The following is a 23,239-nucleotide window of genomic DNA, read 5'->3' on the forward strand; positions in this document are numbered from 1 at the left end:
TGAATACATGCCACATTTTCTTTATCCGTTCATCTCATGATGGACACCTTGGTTGAGTTCAATGTTTGGCTATTATGAAAAATGCCACCATAAACATGGTGGTGCAGGTATCTCTTTGATACATTATGATCAATTCTTTTTGATGTATACCCAGTAGTAAGATTGCTGGATCATATGGCAAGTCTATTTCTAGTTGTTTTTTTTTTTGTTTTTTTTGTTTTTTTTTTTTTAATTCCCATACTGTTTTCCATAGTGGCTGCACGAACGTACATTCCCACCAACAGTGTCTAAGTGTTTCCCTTTGTCCACACCCTCACCAACATTTGTTACTCTTTGTGTTTTGGATTTTAGCCATTCTGACAGGGGTGGAGTGATATCTCTTTGGGGTTTTGATTTGCATCTCCCTGATGGCTAGTGTTGTAGAGCATTTTTTCATATATTTGTTGGCCATTTGCATTTGTTCTTTTGAGAACTGTCTGTTGAAGTCTTTTGCCCATTTCTGGACTGTATTTTTTTGTTGTTGAGTTTTTTAAGTTGCTGATGTATTCAGGATATTAAATCATTTGTCAGATAGGTGGCCTGCAAATATTTTTTCCCATTCTTTTGGATCTCTTCACCCTATTGACTGTTTACTTTTCTGTGCAAAAGCTTCTGAGTTTGATATAATTCCATTTGTTTGGTTTTGCTTTTGTTGCCAATGCTTTGCCCAAGGAGTTGCCCCCATACCAATGTTTGGAGTATTTCCTCTACGTTTTCTTCCAGGAACTTCACAGTCTGAGGCCCTTAAATTTAGGACTTTTTTTTTAACTTTTATTTAATGAATATAAATTTCCAAAGTACAATTTATGGATTACAATGGCTTCCCCCCATAATGTCCCTCCCACCTGCAACCCTCCCCTTTCCCGCTCCCTCTCCCCTTCCATTTACATCAAGATTCATTTTGGATTGATTCTTTTTTGTGGCTATTGTTAATGTAATTTCTTTCTTGATTTTTCTTCCTGTGAGTTCATCATTAGCATACAAATAGCTAATGTTTTTGTATGTTTATTTTGTAGAATGCAACTTTAGTGGATTAGTTTATCAATTCTACCAGCTTTTTGGTGGAGTGTTTAGGTTTTTCCATGTACAACATCATGTCATCTACAAACACAGATAATTTGACTTCCTCTTTTCCAGTTTTGATGTCCTTTATTTCTTTCTCCTCCTTAATTGCTGTTGCTAAAATTTTCAATACTGTATTGAATACAAGTGGTAAAATGGACATCCTTGTCTTGTTCCAGATCTGAGGGAAATGCCTTCAGCTTTTCCCCATTCAATATGATATTGGCTGTTGGTTTGTGATATATAGCCTTTATAATTTTGAAGGAATGTTCCTCTGCACCTAATTTGTGTAGGGTTTTTATCATGATGCAGTATGGAATCTTACCAATAGATGCTTTCTGTGCATCTATTTAGATGACCATGTTTGTATGTTCTTTATCATATTCACGTGATTTGTGACATTTATTGACTTGCAAATGTTGAACCACCCTTGAGTTTTTGGGCTAAATCCAATTGGATCGTGCTGTATGATCTTTTTGATGTGGATTTGGACATTTTGGTAGTATTTCTTTAAGAATCTTTGTATCTTATGTTCATTAAGGATATAGGTCTGTAGTTGCATATCTGTGTTTGGTTTTGGTTTCAAAATAATGCTGGCCTCATAAAAAGAGTTTGGCAGATTCTATATTTTGGAATATTTTGAATATTTTGGAATAGTTCAATATTTTGGAATAGCTTGAAGAGCATTAGAGTTACTTCCTCTGCATGTTTTGTAGAATTCAGTGGTAAATATATGCAGCACTGGACTTTTCCTTGATGGGAGACTTTTGGTTACTGCTTTGGGTCTATTTAGGTTGTCTATATCTCCTTGATATAATATTGGTAGATTGTAAGATTCATGGAATTTTAGAAGAATAAAGAGAATTGCAACCAGTAGGTAAATCTGCATTTATCAAAGTTCAGTTTTATCATTTATATTTCAGAAAATAATATATAGTACATTTAGCTTTTAGTTGTTTGTTCTACATCCTCTGCCTTATTTTTTTATCTTAAACCAATATGAAGTTACATTGTCATTCATATATAATTTCACTCTCTGCTTTGTTTATATTTCATAATATAAACATTTGTTGTAATGCTACCGGAACTGTAATAATTAATGAGCTGAATTACATGGGGTACAAACCATAAACAATGTTATTCTGTTAGATCACTGTCTTTCTTCCTTATTATATATAACAAATTCTTTTAACCTGGCAATATTCAGGCAGATCTCACAGTTTTATTTATCACTATCTGGTAATAACAAAAGCTTTTTCAGGTCTTAAACACTCCAATCCATTCTAATATCAAAACTAATCTCATGCAATTTAAAACTACTTTACAGTCCAAGCTTAAGTTGGCTTAGTGCAAGAAGCCTGTTTTGGTAAAAAGAGGCAAGAGAGCTGTTTCTTGCCTTCTACTCTTGATCCATTTGCTAGCTGTGGTATATTTTATTGAATGTAAATTCTTATGGTTTTGAGAGATTTGAGAAAAACAAAGCAAAGTAATTTTTTTATAAAGGTTGTCAGATGGGACTGAATAGTTTTAAAAACTCCTACCATATCTCAGTTGCTCAGTCACGCCTTCTCAAAAGGGCAGGTATTTTTGGAAGGGTTAGGATGCTCTCAACGGAGTGTCTGAGTTCAAGTCCTAACTCTTCTCCTGATTGGAGTTTCCTGATAATGCGCATACTGGGAAGCAGTGGCTGTGGCTCAAGTAGTAAGATTCTTTCCACCCATGTGGGAGACCTGGGTTGAGTTTCTAGATCCTGGCTTCAGCCTGACTCAGCCATAGCAATTGTGGCTATTTGCAGAGTAAATCAGTAAATGGGACCTTTCTCTGCCTATTTTTCTGCTTCTTTGCTTTTCAAATAAATAAACAAAAATGGAAAAACAAAATAATAAACAGAAAATTTCCTGTGAGCTACATTTTGGTGTGTCTTGGAGAATTCCTCTTACCCCAACAGTTTCGAAGTAAAGTTTCCTGGGAAGGATCTGAACTCTACAAAAATTCCCTTAATGTGCTGCATTCAACAGCTCTACATACAAACTCTCTGCAAAGTCCCAAGCTAGAGATAGGGTAGTTCTCTTCCATAGGTTCCCAAATCCATCCCAGTGCAGTCCTGTGGCTTTGGCCTACCTTGAATGGAAGCATTGGCTGTTCATATGTGCTTCATATTTCTGGCTCTGCCCTGTGGGCAGCAGCCAGCTACACTGTTACTTGTTCCAGCAGCATTGGGTTTCATAGCCTACATTAAATCAGAGACTATAAATAAACAGACAAGCTGATTGAACCTCTCAGTAGAGTTGCTTGTGTTTGCCTCCCCCAACCCCCACAACACACAAATACAGGTAAAGACAACTATCTTCAAGCAAATCCTTGATTTGAATTTCATCCATCATGTCAAAGCTTCCCCTTTTAAAGGAATATGTAAGTAGTGATGAGCTAAGGGTGGGAATGTTGAGGGCATCAGCACTTAGCAAAAACTGAATCAATGCACAGTCATATCCTTTTAGAAAATATGGACAGCTGATTGCTTTTCTATTTATCCTTAGCTACAGGGTCTCAGATAAACCAGACAACTTAAAATGTCTTCTTTCCAAATGATTGACCTCTGGTTTCTCTTGTTTTCCCAGATGTATGAAAATGCATTCTGAGACCTAATTTACACCATGATGTAGAGAATCTGAATTAAATTAATCTGGACTTAAAGCTCCATTCCCTGTGTAGGCATTATGGCAATGCCAGATTTTTCTTTTCTTAAAGATTCAGTTATTATGTATTTATTTGAAAGGCAGAGAGAGAGAGAGAGAGAAAGAGAGAGAGAGAAGGAGGAGGAGGAGGAAGAGGAGAGAAGGAAGGAAGGAAGGAAGGAAGGAAGGAAGGAAGGAAGGAAAGGCAATCTTCCTTCTGCTGGTTTACACCATTAATGGCCGTTTACAGCCAGGTCTGGGCCAGTTTGAATCAGAGAACCAGGAACCCTATCCTGGGCTCCTACATGAGTGGCAGGAGCCTATGGATTTGGGCCACCATCTGCTGTCCTCCCAGGAATATTAGTAGGAAGATGAATTGGAAGCAGAGCAGCCAGAACTTGAACCAGTACTAAGATATAGAATGCCAGTGTCACAAGGGGTAGCATAACTGACTATGCCCAGGATTATTGTTAAATGGCATTCATAACTATTACCCTTAATTTTTACCTACCATGAGCCTTTTATATGTCAATATTTCCAGACTTAGCTTTTAAAGTTCCACAGAAGCTGTGATTCTAATATATTAATGGCAAATGGGAAAGCTTGCTGTCATGTGTGAAATGACTGTGGCCATTTGATGTTTTTAAGTTTATAGGAATACCATCTTACAGGAATTAAAGCCATTACCTGAACACATATTCCTCAAAGACAGTGATTAGTTTTTCTTCCCAGCAGTAGAAAAAGAGAGAGAGACTCATTTAAAATATCATTGTGCTCTAGATATAAAATCTTCTTGAAGTAGAATTAATACTGCATGATTTCTTTTCTATGTACTCTTCCTTTCTATGTCTTACTATTTTTTTCTAAGTCTTTTGTCTGAATGACTTCCCTTAGCAACCTACATTTCTTTCAAAAGATTGCATCTGACTTAAGTATCTTTTACAAAGAGAGTTTCTCAGAAGTATTCTGAAAAAAGTGTGTGTTTCTACCAGAACAAATTTATTGAAATAGCACTTTAAGCTGCACTATAAAAGAATTTCATGTGCTATGATGCACTGTTATGAAAAATCTGTTTTAATTATATTCATAGTAATCTGTTATGAGTAAATGAATATATTATCTTTATCTTTTCTATTTCTAGGGATTAAAATGAGATCTATTCTGTTTTGTAAAAAACTGCCAAATACAATATTAATCTTTATATGATATTGTATTGAAGTAGATATAATTTTTCTAATTGTCATCATTAGACTCAGAAATCCACATTTAACAATTGGATTTGTGTTTGTCACATGGGTTGACTTCCTAATAATAGCCAATTTAAAGAACTAGGCTTTATATAGATAAGAGTCCAATTTTTCAATACCAGGAACCCTGGCTTAGGAATGATATGTCAGGTACAGGCTCCATCCATTTTTCTATTTTTCCATATTGAGTATTACCTTTTGACTTCAGGATCATATGAGGACTGCCATAACTCCAATTATTAAGACTGTCTTTTAAATAGAGAAGGAAAATAGGGTACTTGAGATCCACAGGGATTGGCCTCCAACATCAGATAACAAAATAAGATTATCCTAGAAACACCAAGCTTATTTCTCACTGACAAAGAATGCAATGTACTTGGCTGTCTGTGATTCTGCAAACACTGATCACATTTCTATCCCAAATAACATCTTAGGAATGTTAGAAATGAAGATGAGGGAATTATTTTAGGGGTAACTAGCACTATGAGACATAATATTTCATCTTTCCAGCATCCCCTTAGGAAATATCCATTGACTTTCCCTGAGATTGGGAGAAGGAACCTTTGAAAACATGAAGTCAGTTGCCGAAAGGGTTTCTATCACATGCAAGTTTCATTATCTGACAACTCCCATCTTTACTTTTATCCAAAGGCTTTCACTGCCATGTGCATTGGTTCATTAATACCATTGGGCAGTTTATCTCAGTTCAAGTATTTTCATTATTTGCATAGGATATTTATGTAGGTCTCATTTGCATTTTTGCTCTGAACATCCTGCTGATTTATATCCCAAGATCATAAGTTATTGCGTTAGTGGATCAAAAATATTTTGGCAAAGCACAGAACAAATGAATAAAATGTAATATAAACGGTGAAACTCAGACTAACTTCATGAACTTACATACAGAGCAGTACTACAATGAACATGCAGAATGCACAAGCTGGCACAGATGTATGTGGTAGTGTGACAGAGTAGGAGAAGGGAAATTTCCCCTTTATCTTCTGAAGGTTCAATGAAATGTAATAGCAATAAGGGGGAAAGGGCATATAAATGTGCATAATCATAGTTTTATGTGCAGATCCAAAGTCCCAGAGTGAACTGTCAATCTTTATGCTTGGGTTCAGTGAAGCATGGACAGGCATGTAGAGATGCAATTGGACAAATGAGTATTACCTAGAGTAATAGACTAGGGAGAGTCAGAACTCAGCAGGGTTCTTCTGTTCAAATTATTTTTGGCTGCTCAGTTGTAGCATTTTTCCTTTTGGTATGGGACAGGACCCCTCAGGAATGAGGGTCTTAATATCTCTGTGACCCTCAGTTACACAATAAAGCAGGATGCAGGCTAGGGTAATATTTTTAGACTTTATGACTGAATATGGGAAAATGGCATTCTGGTGTTCAACATCTTCCAAGGGGAAGAGAGCTTCTGGAGTCTCTGGCTTGCCATGGGGTGGGAGATGGTTGGAGACAAACAAGGCTTTCTGAGGTCTTCATGTTTGAGTATCATTTTCTGATTTCCCCCCAAATATATGTGCAAAGGAATAAAAAAATTTAATCTTGTGACTAGAGACAGTATCTATAAAGATGTAAATTGAATTTTATTATATTGGGATTTTTTTCACCATATGGAGTGTCTGGAATTATGCCTTTTATGAAATCTTACCAAGAATTAAGTGGAAAATTGGCTATTTTCATGTAATTATCACACATAGCACAGTCATTTTTGGCAAAGAAAATTTCTCTAAGATATGGTAAAAATAACTTTAATAGAAAATGGAACAGATGATTTCTTTTTTAAAATGAAAGAAGGAAGGCCATATAACAGTAAGTGTGCATGTGACTGTGCTGGGAGGTCTGTAAAATCAGCCACAGTGACTTATAGACAAATTCTTTGCTTGTAAATATTTATTTTATTTATTTGGAAAGCAGAGTTACATAGAGAAAGAAGGAAGAGAGAGAGAGAGAGAGAGAGAGAGAGAGAGAGAGAGAGAGTCTTCTATTTGTTGGTTCATTCCTCAAATGGCCCCAATGATCAAGGCTGGGCCAGACCAAAGCCAGGAGCCAGGAGCTTCTTGCAGGTCTCCTACAGGGGTGAAAGGGCCCAAGCACTCCAACCAACTTATGTTACTTTACCAGGCACATTAGCAGGGAGTGGGATCAGAAGTGGAGCATCCGGGACTTGAACTGATGCCCATATGGTATCCAGTGTTGCAGGCAGTGGCTTTACCCCCTATGCCACAATGCTGGCCCCAATTTATAGACAAATTCTATGCTTCACATGGAAATAGATTAATCTGATAATTCATTCCTAATGTCATCCTAGATGTCACATAATCTCCATAGCCTACAGTATGGGTGTTATTCAATATAGAAAATGCGAACTATTAAACAACTATGCATGGATTTCGAATATTTTTGCAGTACATGAATTAGTCTTTTCATTTGTTTTTTTTTTTTTTTCCTAAATATTTTGAGAACCCTGTAATGTTGAAGACCCACGGTTCTATCTGCATGCAACCTGATATTATTTTGACATTTGTACAAAATTAGTTATGTTCTGAGTGGGAATTAGCAGTTGGTATACATGCAGTACAATATGAAGGAGAAATGACTCAAGACTTCTTGTTCTGTTTGTCACTCGTAATCTAACTTTCAGATGAAAAATAATTTACACTTAGCTAAAATTTTATATACTGCACTATGATGGTGAGTGAGGTAGTGGAATGAGAGCCTCTGGGAGCATCAGATATTCTGCAACAAGGAAAAACATGGCTATCCCAATTGGGAAACAAAATGAAACAAAAAAATCTCTTTAGGCTTTCTCATAGCTCTCTTTGGAGATAAATGTTGATAATAGTACCTATATGCTTGGTATTGAAGCAGCACTGATGACATGGTGAAAATTATAAATATATTTACATGAACACTTTTGTATATTCATCTTCTCAGTATGTCAAGAAATGGCTGATTAGTCTAATACTTGGATTTTTCACCAGGGTCATATGGTTATTGTTGATAGGACTATAAGGTTGCTAAAACCTTCATCTTTTAAAGGAATACAATGGGGAGAAGATAGTTAAGAGGTTTGTCTAGAATTATCTTGCTGCTATTTCCAAGTAATGAAACTTCCAGACCCCTTCCATATGTACATATATATGCTTATATGTAATATATTGAGTGTACCTGCATAATTGTGAAAATAGTCCATGATGTTCACGAAAATTACAATTAAAAGGTAAGCTTATTTTACACCAAAACTTTTTGAAAACCATGCTTATTTTGTTTCCTGAAATTTTTTCAACTTTTATTTAATAAATATAAATTTCCAAAGTACAATTTTGAATTATAGCGGCTTTTCCCCCCATAACCTCCCTCCCTCCCTCAGCCCTCCCATCTCCCACTCCCTCTCCCATCCTATTCTTCATCAAGATTCAGTTTCAATTATCTTTATATACAGAAGATCAACTTAGTATATACTAAGTAAAGATTTCAACAGTTTGCACCCACACAGATACACAAAGTATAAAGTACTGTTTGAGTAGTAGTTTTACCGTTAATTCACATAGTACAACACATTAAGGACAGAGATCCTACATGGGGAGTAAGTGCACGGTGACTCCTGCTGTTGATTTAACAATTGACACTCTTATTTATGACGTCAGTAATCATCCGAGGCTCTTGTCCTGAGCTGCCAAGGCTATGGAAGCCTCTTGAGTTCACCAACTCTGATCTTATTTAGACAAGGCCATAGTCAAAGTGGAAGTTCTCTCCTCCCTTCAGAGAAAGGTGACTCCTTCTTTGATGGCCCATTCTTTCCGCTGGGATCTCACTCACAGAGATATTTCATTTAGGTCATTTTTTTTGCCACAGTGTCTTCGCTTTCCACATGCATATAATTTCAGAAATTAATGAAAAATACATGTTAAGGAAAAACTATCTGTATATTTCAATTTTGGTACCAAAACAATTTATTTATTTACTTATTTATTTTTAAAGATTTACTTATTTACCTGAAAGTTACGCAGAGAGAGAAGGAGAAGTAGAGAGGTCAGTCTTCTATCAGCTGGCTCACTCCCCAGTTGGTGGCAATGGCCAGAGCTGCACAGATCCTAAGCTAGGAGCCAGGAGCTTCTTCCAGGTCCCCCATGCAGATGCAGGGGCCCAAGGACTTGGGCCATCTTCCATTGCTTTCCCAGGCCATAGCAGAGAGCCAGATTAGAAGTGGAGCAGCCGGGACTCCAACCGGCGCCCACATAGGATGTCGGCACTGCAGGTGGCAGCCTTACCCGCTACGCCATAGCGCTGGTCCCCAACAAATGTATTTGTAATTCCAGATTTCCTAAGATTTTTAAAGTATACTTGCATATATTTATATTTAGGTTCATTTTAATTATTTTTGAATGACATGGTTGGAATTAATGAAGTTATTTGTTAACTATATTTTTTCAAGCATTGTTTTAAGTTTAATTATTTATTTATTTGAAAGGCAGAGTGAGAGAGAAAGGGAGAAAAAGAGCAAAATGTTTCTTTTGATGATTCATTTCCCAAATGTCCACAACAGCCAGCTCTGGGTCAGATCAAAGCTAGGGTGCCTCAGGGAGATGGCAAGGACCCAAGAACTTGGCCCATCATCAACAGCCTTTCAGGGGACCAGCGCTGTGGCATAACAGGTAAAGCTGCTGCCTGCAGTGCCGGCATCCTATATGGGTGCTGGTTCGAGTCCCAGCTGCTCCACTTCCGATCCAGCTCTCTACTATGGCCTGGGAAAGCAGTCGAAGATGGCCCAAGTCTTTGGGCCCTTGCACCCGTGTGGGAGACCTAGACGAAGCTCCTGGCTCCTGGCTTCAGATTGGCACAGCCATGACCTTGCAGCCAGTTGGGGAGTGAACCAGCAGATGGAAGACCTCTCTTTCTCTCTCTCTGCATCTCCTTCTCTCTCTCTGTATAACTCTGACTTTCAAATAAATAAATAAATAAATCTTTAAAAAAAAAAAAAAGCCTTCCAGAATGCATTAGCAAGAAACAAGATCTGAAGCAGAGTAACCAGGGCACAAACCAGGCACTCTGATAGGGAATGAGGTTGTCTTGAAGTGGTGACCTATTCCAAGTATCAAAATGCCCACCCTAACACACATCCACTTGATAACCAACTTGAAATATAGGTAAAATTAATTTAACTTCTAAGTAGATAAGTTAAAATGCAATCTGTTTATCTCATTGATAACTTTTTATGTTAGACATGAATCTTTTTATGCTTTCCAATAAAGGCCTTTTTCTTCTGAACATTTTCAGGCTTTGTCAAGCAAATATATCAGTGTTAGCAGTCGTGAATTGTTATGTCACCTATAAGTTAAATGCTAAAGGACTATAGGCCTATAATTTTGTATGTCAATCCAAACATAGTATCATTTACCATTAGTCAGATCTCTGGAAAAATAGTCACTCAGAAATAGTCTAAATATGTCTACCCCAAAGGAAATATGGGAAGGGACTGGAGTACGTAGGGGTGCAAGGCGTGACGTAACGTGGTCTTGTCCTTTCCTTTTCTCTCTCATTCTCATTCTCTAGATATACAAGACAAATAATAAGCACATATCATATAGGATCTTATGCATTTTATTATATATGTGTATATGCATATAGGTATATATATATATATATATATATATATAAAATCACCCTATAGCTCCCATTATATTTCTCATATATATATACACACACATATGTACATGAAATATGAGTTAATTTATTTTTGTTTTATTTAATTTTCAATGCTCACTTCAGAATAGTCTTAAATTTATGAAACAAAAATTATGAAGTAGCACAGTTACTTTATGCCTCACACCCAGCTTCCACTATTGTTAATTTCTATTACTATGTTTATCACAATTGATAAACCACACCTAGCTTTAAATCTAACTCCCTCTATAACCCCAACCCCCCCAAGCCTCTAGTAATCAACCATATGTATTCAGATTAAGTTTTTTTTTCCAGGACCCACATAGAAAGGAGAACATGTGGCAATTCTGTTGCCGTGTCTGGCGTATTTCACGTAACACAATGCCCTCTAGTTCTATCAATTTTGTTGCAAATGACAGAATTGCATTATTTTTTAAGGTTAAATTGTGTTCTGTTGTGTCTATATACCACATTTTCTTTATCCATGCTGCTGCTGATGGGTTCTTGGCTTGATTGATACTTCTGCTATTATAAACAGTGCTATTAAAACATGGTGGAGCAGTTATCTCTGAGAGAATGATCTTATGTTTTATTTTGGACATATCTCATAGTGGGATTGCTGAATCATATGATATTTCTATTTCTAGATTTTTCAGAGATGTCCATTCTGTTTTCTACTGTGGTTTTACTAATTTGGATTCCTACAAGAATTGTATAAGAGTGGGATGGCTGAAAGGCCGGCCCCATGGATCACCTGGTTAATCCTCCGCCTATGGCACCGGCATCCCATATGGGCAACGGGTTCTAGTCCCAGTTGCTTCTCTTCCAGTCCAGATCTCTGCTGTGGCCCGGCAAGGCAGTGGAGGATGGCCCAAGTGCCTGGGCCCCTGCACCCGCATGGGAGACCAGGAGGAAGCATCTGGCTCCAGGCTAAGGTGCAGCTTTGGTCATGGTGGCCGTTTGAGGGGTGAACCAATGGAAAGAAGACCTTTCTTTCTGTCTCTCTCACTGTCTATAACTCTACCTGTCAAATAATAATAATAAAAAAAAAAAGAGTGGGATTGTTGAGTCATATGGTAGACCTGTTTTCAGATTTCTGAGGAATCTTCATACTGTCTTCCACAATGGCTTCACTAGTTTGCTTTCCACCAGCAGTGGATTAGCGTACTTTCCCCCACACATCCTTGCTAGAATTTATTATTTGTTGATTTCTGTATGGGAGCCATTTTTAACTGGGGGGAGGTGAAAGCTCATTGTGGTTTTGATTTGCATTTCCCTGATGGCTAGTGATCCTGAGAATTTTGTCATGTGTCTGTGGACCATTTTCATTTCCTCACTTGAAAACTGCCTATTCAATTCTTTATTCATTTATTAACTGAATTTTTATATTTTGTTATTGTTGAGTTTTTTGAGCTCTTTGTATATTCTAGATATTAATTCATTATGAGTTTCATAGTTTGCAAATATTTTCTCCCATTTTTTTTGGTTACCTCTTCACTTTATTGAGTCCTTGATTTGTAGTATAGAAGCTGCTTAGCTTGATGCAATCCCATTTGTTTACTTCTGCATTGATTGCTTCTGCTTCTAGAGTCTTTTCAAAAAATCTTTGCCTATGCCAATGTCTTGCGGTTTCTCCAATGTTCTCTTCTAGTAATTTGATGTAACAAATCATGGGTTTAGATCCTTGATCCATTTGGAGTTCATTTTTGCATGAGGTGTAAAGTAGGGGTCTTGTTTCATACTTCTGCGTGCAGAGATATACGTTTCCAAGCACCATTTGTTGAAGAGACTGTTCTTTCTTCAGATACTGATTTCAACTCCTTTGTCAAAGGTAATTTTGGTTGTACATGCGTGGATTGATTTCTGGGGTTTTATTCTGATCCATTGGTCTACATGTCTATTTTTGTGCCAATACCAGAGTATTTTGTTTATAACTGCCCTGTCGTATCTCTTGAAATCTGGTATTGTGATTTCTCCAGCTTTGATTTTGTTGTTTAAAATCACATTAGCTATCAGGGGTCTCCTCTGTTTCCTTATGAATTTTATCATCAAGTTTTCTAGATCTAAAAAGAATGGCATTGATGTTTTAATTGGTAGCACATTGAATCTGTAAATTCCTTTCAGTAGTAAGGACTTTTTGATGATATTAATTCTGATAATCTATGAACATGGAAGATTTATCCATTTTTCTTGATGTTTTCTATATCTTTCTCTAATGTTTTATAATATTCATGATAGAGATCTTTCACTTCCTTAGTTAAATGTATTCTAAGGTATTTAAAACTTTTTGTAGCTATTATGAATAGAACTGATCTTACAAGTTCTTTCTCAGCTATGCATTATCTGGGTATACAAAGGCTATTTATTTTTTGTGATAATTTTATATTCTGCAACTTTCCCAAACTCTCTTATGAGTTCCAATACTCTCTCAGTAGAGTTTTTGATTCCAGCTTCTTGCTGGTAAACAACCTTGAAAGCGGTAGGTGATGGCTCAGATGCTTGATTTCTGCCAACCATGTGGGAGACCTGGATTGAATTCCTGTTTCCTGATTTTGGCCTGCCCTCAGCACTGCCCATTGCAGACATTTGGTGAGCTAATATCCTAAAGAAAGGTCCTTTTCCTCTACCTTAAAATAAAAAATGAGAAGAAATAGGTATAACTTTAAAAAATGAATTACATGATAAATCAAATTAAAATAAAAGGTAATATGCTGGGAAGAATATTTAATCATATGAATAATGAAGATTCTATATGAAAAAAATAATGATCCTGTGAAACAAAAGCCCTCTATATATTTGTGGCCATCCTTTTTAAATAGCAGCAACTGTTAAGTGTTGACAGTTCATTTTCCTGGCTTAGCAAGATTTTGTTGAAGATTGGCTATTGTTTTTATTTAACTCCTATGATTGAGATGAAGCATATTTACTTAGAATAAGCAAGTCATTTTTCTCAGTTTTATGTTGTCTCATTTTTTCTACTTCCTATTTTGTTTACACATTCTTTCCAGTCAAGGACTTCATCACATGTGGAAAACAGGACATAATTCTTTTTTTTTAACTTTTATTTAATGAATATAAATTTCCAAAGTACAGAATATGGATTACAATGGCTTCCCCCCCATAACGTCCCTCCAACCCGAAACCCTCCCCTTATCCACTCCCTCTCCCCTTCCATTCACATCAAGATTCATTTTCAATTCTCTTTATATACAGAAGATCAGTTTAGCATACATTAAGTAAAGATTTCAACAGTTTGCTCCCACACAGAAACATAAAGTGTAAAATACTGTTTGAGTACTAGTTATAGCATTAGAGAGGAGTGGGACCAGAAATGGAGCATCTAGGACTTAAAACAGGTGCTCATGAAGAATATTGGAAGTCATAGGTGGTGGCTTAACCTGTGGTTCCACGATGCTGGCCCCTCATTTGCACTTGTGTATTCACACAGTTAAAAGGATTATAGGATTGGGAAATGAAAAGTACAGATTTTACTAGCCTATGGGCTAGAAGTGGGTATATAATTTATGTCATCTGGATCTCATAGAGCAGATTATTGTAACAATTCTTATGTCCTTCAGGGAAGACCAGAAAGTCATGTATTTTAAACGAGAAATATTGTGTTTTGAATATTATGAATAAATGAATATTATGAGTAAATGATTCTTGATTAATGTTTGGACATTGCCTGAAATGTAATACTTTGGTTTTTTTGTGTGTCTTCTGACAATGAATCAAATGGAGTGAAGGACTTGGGATTATGTGGCTTTAGCTAGAGGACTGGCATTTAGGAAATAAGTAGAGTCTTGCAATCCCTTCTAAGAAAATTACTTTGCCTTACTTCAAAATATTTGCTGTACCATGTTACTTCAAATGTTAGGATTCTCTGTAAGAATAATGTTGAAACATTTAGAGTATAATCTATATGAAAAGCAACATGGATAATGAAACCATTTCCAAATCCTGTAAGACTGTATGTGCTCATATTACATATGTGCATATATACACATAAGAATATGTAGACTGTTGTTTTTATTAATTGATATTAAAGCTCTAAAAGTAGATTAATGGCAACCTGGTTGCTACAGGAAACAAAATGGCATTGTTAGTTGTTTGGGAAATAGTCTTGGCAAGGGATCCTTGAAGTCTTACCTCTTTCTATCTTTTTGGAAGTTTTAGTTCAGTTTATACCATGGGAGAAGCTGGGAATAGACTGTATCTTCCTATTTAGAATTTACTAACATAATTATCAAATGGGTATTTTCTTTGTTTTTTTCAAAAAGATTTATTTACTTATTTGAAATCCAGAGAGAGTGGGAGATACAGAGAAAGAGAGAGATCTTTTCATCCACTGCTTTATTCCCTGAATGGCTGTAACATCCAGGTGTGGATCCAAGGCTGGGCCAGGCTGAAGCCAGGAGCCTTGAGCTTCATCTGGGTCTCCCATGTGGGTGCAAGAGCCCAAGCACTTTGGACATGCTCAGCTGCAGAAAGCTGGATCAAAAGTGGAGCAGCCAGGACTGCAGTATCCATATAGGATACTGGTATCCCAGGTGGCGCTTAAGCCTCTGTGTCACAATGCAGGTCCCTCAAATGTGCCTTTTCAGAATTGATAAAGAATTTATACTAATAGTACTTATGTGGCCATCAGACATGAGGAGTAGATTGTAATGTTTTCTACACACCTATATCCAAGTCTTATCCTAAATATGACATATGCCCCAGTTAACAGAGCTGTTCAATTTCCCACACCCCTAAAATGCACACATTGCAGGGACTCTAGCTGTGAGTAGAGATGAGATGCCCTTATTAACTCTGGACAGAGATGAGTTGTCTGAGGACTTCTCAGATTGGAAGATGCTAGCTGCCTTTGAACTCTAGGAAATTCTCAACATAAAGTTAAAATTCAAATGTACAGCCACTTCTGTGTCCTATTAATTCATATCCTGTTTTAAATATTACCTTCCTTTAAAGTTAAGTTCTGAAGTTATAAATAAGTGGTGGATAGATAATAAGTGCTAAATTGTGTTGTTATTTCAATAGAAGGCTTTTGCAAGCCAAATATAAAGTCAATATGAGTATTTTTGGTTAATTCTCAACATGTGTAAAGACATCACTAGATCTAGTTTATTTATCTGATCTTCATTAAGTATCCACTGTCATCTTTTCGTAAAGCCTGATGGTCAAAGACAGAATCTTTAAGAAAATGGTTTCTGTCTCTACCTGGGTCTATTAGAATCAACTGAAACTGTTATTTCTTTGGAATTTCCCTCTGTCAAAAAATCTTTAAAAATTGCATGGTTGTTTATATGAAGATTATTTTCCATCTCAGTATAGAATCCTTGCTGATTTTCTTTTGTTAAGGTTCTGTTTTTTTATGTTTAAAGAAGAATGCTCAATATTGCTTCCATACTTTTGAATTTAATTTGAATTAATTTAATTTAAAATTTTGAAACATGAAAAATTTTGCATAAATGAATATATTCATTATTGTTAGGCTTTAAAAATTATCCAAGACTATACTATGAATACTCCTTTATGTGTTATTTTTTGAAATCTGCTGATTTTCCTGAAAAGAAAAAAAGTTCTGTGATAGTGATTTCATTTATCCTCTTGGCAATTCCTATTATCTTTATGAAGCAATCTATCCTTCTTGTAGAAGAATATGGCCCTTAAAAGCTTTTTCTCTTTGACTTTATGAGCTCATTACTAATGGAGGGAGCTTGCCGAAAAGTCATGCTTAATGGCTATTCTCCCACAGCTGTTAGGAAGAATATATCTGTGGTGAGACACAATGCAAGTAGATTGCTATCTCCTGCAACATTCAACAGAATTCTTCTGATTAGCATTGTCCAGGCTTTCACTAATATTGACCCCAGTTTATGTAGAATCCCTAAAGATACATTTTCTGTATTCTAATATCATCATCTTACTTTTGGTATTACCTAGTAATTGCAAGTGAATTGTGAGATTCCCATAAGCAATATATTTAATTATTTATTAAACCAACATTTGCTGAGGGTCTGACATGGCATTAGCCTATTTTAAATGAGGAATATAGGAAAATAAAGTTTTTTAAAATAGTTGTATTCTTACAAAAGTCCTAGAGCTCAGGAAAAATGAGAATGTAATTCACCATTGAAGTTTGAAGAAACAGAAAAAGGAAGTGCTTACCTCGCTGAGGTGGGCGAAAGGACAGGGATATCTGTCAGGTGTAAGTAAACTGAACTGAGTCTGAGGGGACCCCAGGGATTCACTGAACTGAGAAGCCATTCATTACAGGAAGAAGTTAAGACGATTTACTATTGCAGCGCATAACAAGGCTGTCAGTGTAGGTAATGTGAAAACATGCTAAGGAGTTTATAATTTTTCTTAGAGAGATAGGGTGATATTGATTAACTTCAGGAATGTGATTGAACCAATTAAATTGAGACATAAAAATTATGCTGGCTTCAATTTAAAAGATGAAGGAGAGGAAGGAAAATAATTTATACTGAGAGAATTATTGAGATTTCATTCTAATATGTAAGCAAAGAGTAATGAGGAACATAAATTTCAGTTTGGGATGAGGGAAAAGGAATGTATTCATTTACACCCAAATGCACTTATTGAACAACTACGCTGGTCCTTCTGTGACAATTGATGAAGCAATGTAACAAACTTCAAGAAATTTACATAGTGAAAGGAATCATCCGGACTTTCTAGAAAGTGGGGTTAAAAAGAGGAGAGAAAATAAAGAACTTAAGCTATGGCTATGGATTCTGACCTGAACAACTTGCTTAGGCTGGCCAAGATCACATTAATGGAAATAACAAGTAGAAAAGCATACGACAGATGTAGAGGCCATGATGGATTGAGGCAGTGGTGGAATATTTTGTTGAGAGCCTCAGTAGGCAGTTAGACAGAGAGACCTGCAGTAGTGATGTGAAATTTGTGTTCCTCCACAAATGGGGCAATTAAGATTCAGAGGCATGAGAAAGACTCAGGAAGAAAACATAAAATGGTAGTTGGAAGGGACAAAGACAAAATTGTGAAGAGGTTGTATGGACGAAGAACCAAGAGCTTGCAGTGAATCCTAGAAGTGGAAAGAAATCTAAAGGAAGAACATTGTTTTGAAAACAAGAAAAATGAACTAAAATGTTAAATGCACCATTATCAAGAAATATGAGAATTTGGAGCTGGAATTGTGGCATAGCAAGTTAAGCTGCTGGCCATAATTCTAGCATCCATATCAAGCTGGTTTGAGTCTCAGCTGCTCCACTTCCCATCCAGCTCCCTGCTAATGCACCTCAGAAAACAGCAGAAGGTAGTCCAGGTACTTGAGTCCCTGCCGCCTATGTGGGAAACCCAGAAGATGCTCCTGCAGCTATTTGGAGAGTGAACCAGAGGACTGAGGATCTCTCTCTCTCAATCTCACTCTCTCTCTCTCTCTCTGCAACTCTGTCTTTCAAATAAGTAAATTGAAAAAAGGAAATAAGTAAAAAAAGAAATAAGAGATTTTAAAATTGTCTAGTAGATTTATAAATGCATCATTTCCATGTTTTATTCCATGTGTTTTCCTGATGACATTAATTTTCATGTTTGTGTTGAGGTTGTTATTTCTTTTTTTTTCCATTGATAAGTAAAACCATTTAGATCATTTTAGCTGAAACTTTGCTTTGCACTCACATCCATCCATTCATCAGACTCAAGGTTTGTTTTCTATTACACTAGTGACACTCATAATAGTTTTTCCAGATAACACTTTTCCTCCTGAGCCTCTGATAGTACAAACACTTGCACCAGCTATTAAGTAGACATTCCCACTGCAGCATCTCAATGAACCTGAAAGTAAAAATGCCCCCAGACTGATCTGTTGTCAATCCAAATACTTATTGACAACCCATTCTTTTACAAACAAGAAATCTGATGTGAGGATAGATTTTTCTTCTATGCTCCTTCATTTTTGCCTGGTTTACAATCTCATCTCAGATGATTTCACTTCTCGTCATCCTCTTTTTCGCTCCCTAGTTAGTTCGCCAAAATCTCTTGCCCTTAAGTTCAATAAGCCTCTAACCAGCTCTCCTGGATTCTCTTTGGAATCTATTGAATCTGTTCTACACACTGTAATGTGACCTATCTAAAGTGACAACTAAAACCCTTTAACTTTACTCCTGTGAAATAATTCATTCTTCTTAAGAACACTAAAAAGCTCTCCGTGATCACTTTTTATATCTCCATCTATTCACCCTCTGCTAAAACATCTACATCTTTCAGCTTCACAGACATTTCAAGCTATTATTTATCTAGATCTTTTTCAATTATTCTGTGATTTGATTAATATATTCTCAACCTTTATGCCTAGTTTGGGCATCTTTCTTTGGTATGCCTCCTTTAACCAACCATGTCTTTGTTAACGATGCCAACGCAGTACTTGCTATGTCAACCCTCCTAGGACATCATGAGAGATGGACCGACTTTCTAGTTTAGAGCCTCCTCAAGACTATGTAGAATCTACGAATTAGAACATGTGTCTGTTTTTCTCCAGTTTATCGGCATCTCATTTTGCAATAATTTAGCATCTGATATTGAAACAGAATGATTTGTTTTTTGACTATATATGTATTTATATATATATATTTGGTTTTTTGCTTTGCTATTTTCTTAACTACAGAGGCCAGATCCCACCAAAATCCAGAAATCACTGGTAGAAAAAAAGCCCAAGCCATCTACTAAAAACCTGGGAGTGCAAGGCTAAGGTGGAAGGGGTGGCAGGTACTGAATCTGTCCAGCAACGTGAGGTCACACACCCCACCTGCCCCAGACACCATGGCCGTCATGGGCCTCCACGGGCAGGTGTAAGACACAGGACCATCAGTACAAGTGTTGGCTCACTGTGGCACCATTCCTGCTGCCTATCACAAGATCCCAGTTGTCAGAGGACACATATATCAATATATGTATATACACTTCATAGGATCTGCTGGCAGTTGTGTTAAAATACCTTAAGTGAAAAGTGTGTTATGGAAAATTTGAGTCTTGCACATAAAATTTCTTCATCAGTTTTCAATCTAATAGCAATATTTTAGGATACATCTGTAAAATAGTAATTAAAGCAATACTACCAAAACACAGACATAAAACTAAATTTTCCTCCAGACTCATTTGAAGGCTATGCTACTTTAATTAAAAGCACAGTTTTATCAATGTTTCCTTATTTATATTTTTGTTAAAATGATTTCATGATTCTCAGATATGATGATCCTCAAAGAAATTCAATATATGTTAATTATCAGCATTTGATAGTTTCTGAATTACCTATTAATTAAATCTTTCTTAACTTAAATGTGCTTTATTTCTTGTTGTGAAGAAGTCAAGAGAAGTTTATGGAACCTGATTTTTTCTACATATGTCAGAGAGTCATGCATTTCTTTCATTCCTCTCAATATGCATGGGTATCCCAGTAAAACTGAAGACCTCAGTGGTTTCAGTGGTGTTTTACTGTCATTTCAATTGATGCATTATCTGGTTGTGCTTAACTAGGTAAGAATTCAAACTGATTTATTTAAAAGTCTTCCACTAATATTGTGGGGAACAACTGGGAGCAACTCGGACTAGACTAAGTTACTGGAATTAAGACTTATTCTGTGCATCTGCTCTCCCACAATATGGCGCTGAGAAGGGAGAAACAGCTTCTACACAGCTGCCTCCAGTTCAACCAACAAACTGTAGGACCTGCTCCTGATTGGAGGAGAGCAGCGTACTCGGTGTGTGGGTAGCAGAGCACGGATTGGCGGAAGAGGACTATAAAGGAGGAGAGAGACAACATGCACCTGGAACATCTATCTGAAGGAACACCTGTGCAGCCCCCGAGAGAGCCGGCCAGCAGTGTGCCGCTCCCCCGCAGAAGTGGGGAAAGTGGCTAGGGAGAACCGCCCTTCCATGGAGGTGGAAGGGACAGTAGCCAACCCGGGAAGAACCAGCAGCAAACCCGGGGAGGGCCGAGCAGACAAAAGAACAGCGCAGGGTCCTGTGTCGTTCCTCCACGAAGACGGGGAGCGACAAATATCACTATAAATTTTTTTCCCAGTGTTTGTAATTAACTGATACACTATGTATGTTGGGAATTTTACAATTTTAAATAACCTAATATTGAGTCTGTGTAATTAAAAATATGCAAGACAAATAAACAGAATATGTAACCAATATCCCTTTAAAATTGATTATAATTTCTTGAACAAAAGACAAAGAATATTATTTCCTACAACTTATTTATTTTGATACTAGGAACAAAGATATATTCATTATAACCCACAAAAATTCTGCCATGTCAACTTGACATATATTAGAAGTAGAGAATAAAAAATTATTCAAAGCTTTTGAAAAACTTCCTAAAATGGAATAACTAAGAATAACCTTTTTCTTTATTGAAAAAGTATATAAAATCTCAAATTACATACCAGTTTGACTTTTTTAAATTGTGTCTTCTTTCTCAGAATTTCTTGAAAATAGCTTTATTAATACAGATAGTTTTGGATGTCACTCATTGGTAAAGAAACTATTAGTATTCATCTCTGGACTACCAAAATTGACCTTTAATTTAAAAAAAAAAAAGAATGTTTTTTGTTTAACAGTAAAGTTGGGAGAGAGGAAAGCTTGTATGTTAATGAGTTTAAATGAATTCTAATAAAACTTGACCACTGAATTCAGCTTTCAGACCTCACTTTAGCATTAGGACATTTTTATATGAAGATATGCACTTCTATAAATATTTGTTTCATAAATACTAAACAAGCTGCTGAATCAAAAGAGCACTTAATAAAGGAGAGTTAACTAAAGCTTAGAAGAATAAGAGTATATAATAATTTTGATAAGATTGTCCTAAATAGACAAAAATCAACTGCAAATTATCAGCAATGCATTTCCTTAAAACCTCCAAAATATATCACACATAGTTACTATAATCATTTACTAACCTTTCCTGCTAGTTCTCTTAGGAATGCTAATAAATCATTACTGGTTTTGCTTAAGAATATATTTACTTTGCTACAATGGCTGTTATATAATGCTTTGTGTTAAGCAATATTTCATTTAATCCAAACATGTAACTCTTAATGAAAACATTTAATGTTTATTTTACGTAAATGTAAACCTTATAAGGGCAGCTGGTGTCTTACTCAAGGTAACAAAGCAAACAGAGACAGCACTGGAATTCAGGACTCACATACCCTTCTATAGAAAATAATTTCTTATCCAATAAAATGTCTTTATTCTGTATAGAAAAAATAACAAACAAAATGAAATAATACCAGATGAATAATACAGATAATGCATGTTACAGGTTGTGTTCAGTCATGAAATATTAGTGCATTTTAATTCAACAAATATTCATGGTCTTGGAAACACTTTGCAAACATGATTGTTTGGTCACTTACATAGAGAAAGGGACTCTATGGTGTAGGGTAACTTTCTGCCTTGAAGGGGACTAATTCTTAAATAAAATATATTTTAAATAATATTTGACATAATGTACTTATTGACAATTTAAAAACTGCAAAAACCATTTTCAGATTTGCTTTTTTGTGTTACTATTTGTTTATAGAGTGGTCATTGTTATGTAAAGAATTTAATGATGTATTTTTACCTTTATTCAGTCATCACATTTTTATTTCTTGTATGCAGAAAACTGGATAACCTTTCTTTAACCTATACACTGACCACCTTTACTGTCAAAACAGTATAGAAACAGAATACCAGATTTTGAAAACACATCAAATTGTCACTTAAACTAACCTTTAATTTTTCCATAAGTGTTAACTTATGGAATAGGTGACAATCAGTTGCTCTATTTAAAATTTTAGTTCATATATATATATATATATAAAATATTGAGAAAATGTGCATCTAAGAAATGCTTTTTTTTTTCTTAATACTATCCACCAATGTAGGGACATGAAATTAACAACTCCTTTGTAGTAAACAGTATAGTTTTTGAAGACACACTGAAAAAAAATACCCATTTCTTGAGACCCTCTAGTTGCTATTGAATGATTTCCTTATTCTATATGTGAAACTAAATGAGCGATATAAGCATGACACCTGCAATCTTTAACTCATGGTCTGGCACACCATTTAGACCTTTCTGAAAACTGTGAGGTAGAACCTATTGCGCGTTTCTATCTCTGTGTTTGCTAGTTGTTTTGAGTTCTTTGTGTTCATTTATGATGGTGGAAGTACAACTCCAGCCTTTATGTAGCATTCTCCTTCTCTCTCTACGTCTGTGTCCAAATTTCTCCTATTTTTGGAAGGAAACCAGTTCTGTTGGATTTGGGCTCCAAACTACTCCAGTGTGACCAAATCCTAACTTAAATAGTTATCTCTACAATGACACTATTTTCAAACTTAGTTTTCAGTGTAAGATCCTGGAGGTTAGGACTTTAGCAGGTGGGTTTTGCAGAGATAATTCAACCAATCCCAGTCCAGAAAGTAGCTGACTTTAGATAAGCCAGGCTTCTTTTCTTTTTCCTTTTTTTTTTTTTTTTTACAGGTAGAGTTAGATAG

General features: G+C 36.0%; 1 protein-coding gene across 3 annotated transcripts in view; it reads left to right on the forward strand.

Annotated features, from left to right (window-relative positions):
* SGCZ (sarcoglycan zeta) overlaps positions 1–23,239 on the forward strand; it is a 1,210,308-nt gene that overhangs the window by 612,371 nt on the left and 574,698 nt on the right. The window contains exon 1 of one of the 3 annotated variants that reach the window (XM_070069664.1): positions 230–3,513. The exons of the other annotated variants lie outside the window; for them this stretch is intronic. Within the exon in view, the coding sequence (XP_069925765.1) occupies positions 3,484–3,513 (30 nt within the window). The 5' untranslated portion in view covers positions 230–3,483. Of the gene's footprint in view, positions 1–229; positions 3,514–23,239 lie in introns of those variants that run through there. 3 annotated transcript variants of the gene reach the window in all.

This window comes from Oryctolagus cuniculus, chromosome 2 (assembly GCF_964237555.1).
Source record: "Oryctolagus cuniculus chromosome 2, mOryCun1.1, whole genome shotgun sequence".
Classification (NCBI taxonomy): Eukaryota; Metazoa; Chordata; class Mammalia; order Lagomorpha; family Leporidae; genus Oryctolagus; species Oryctolagus cuniculus.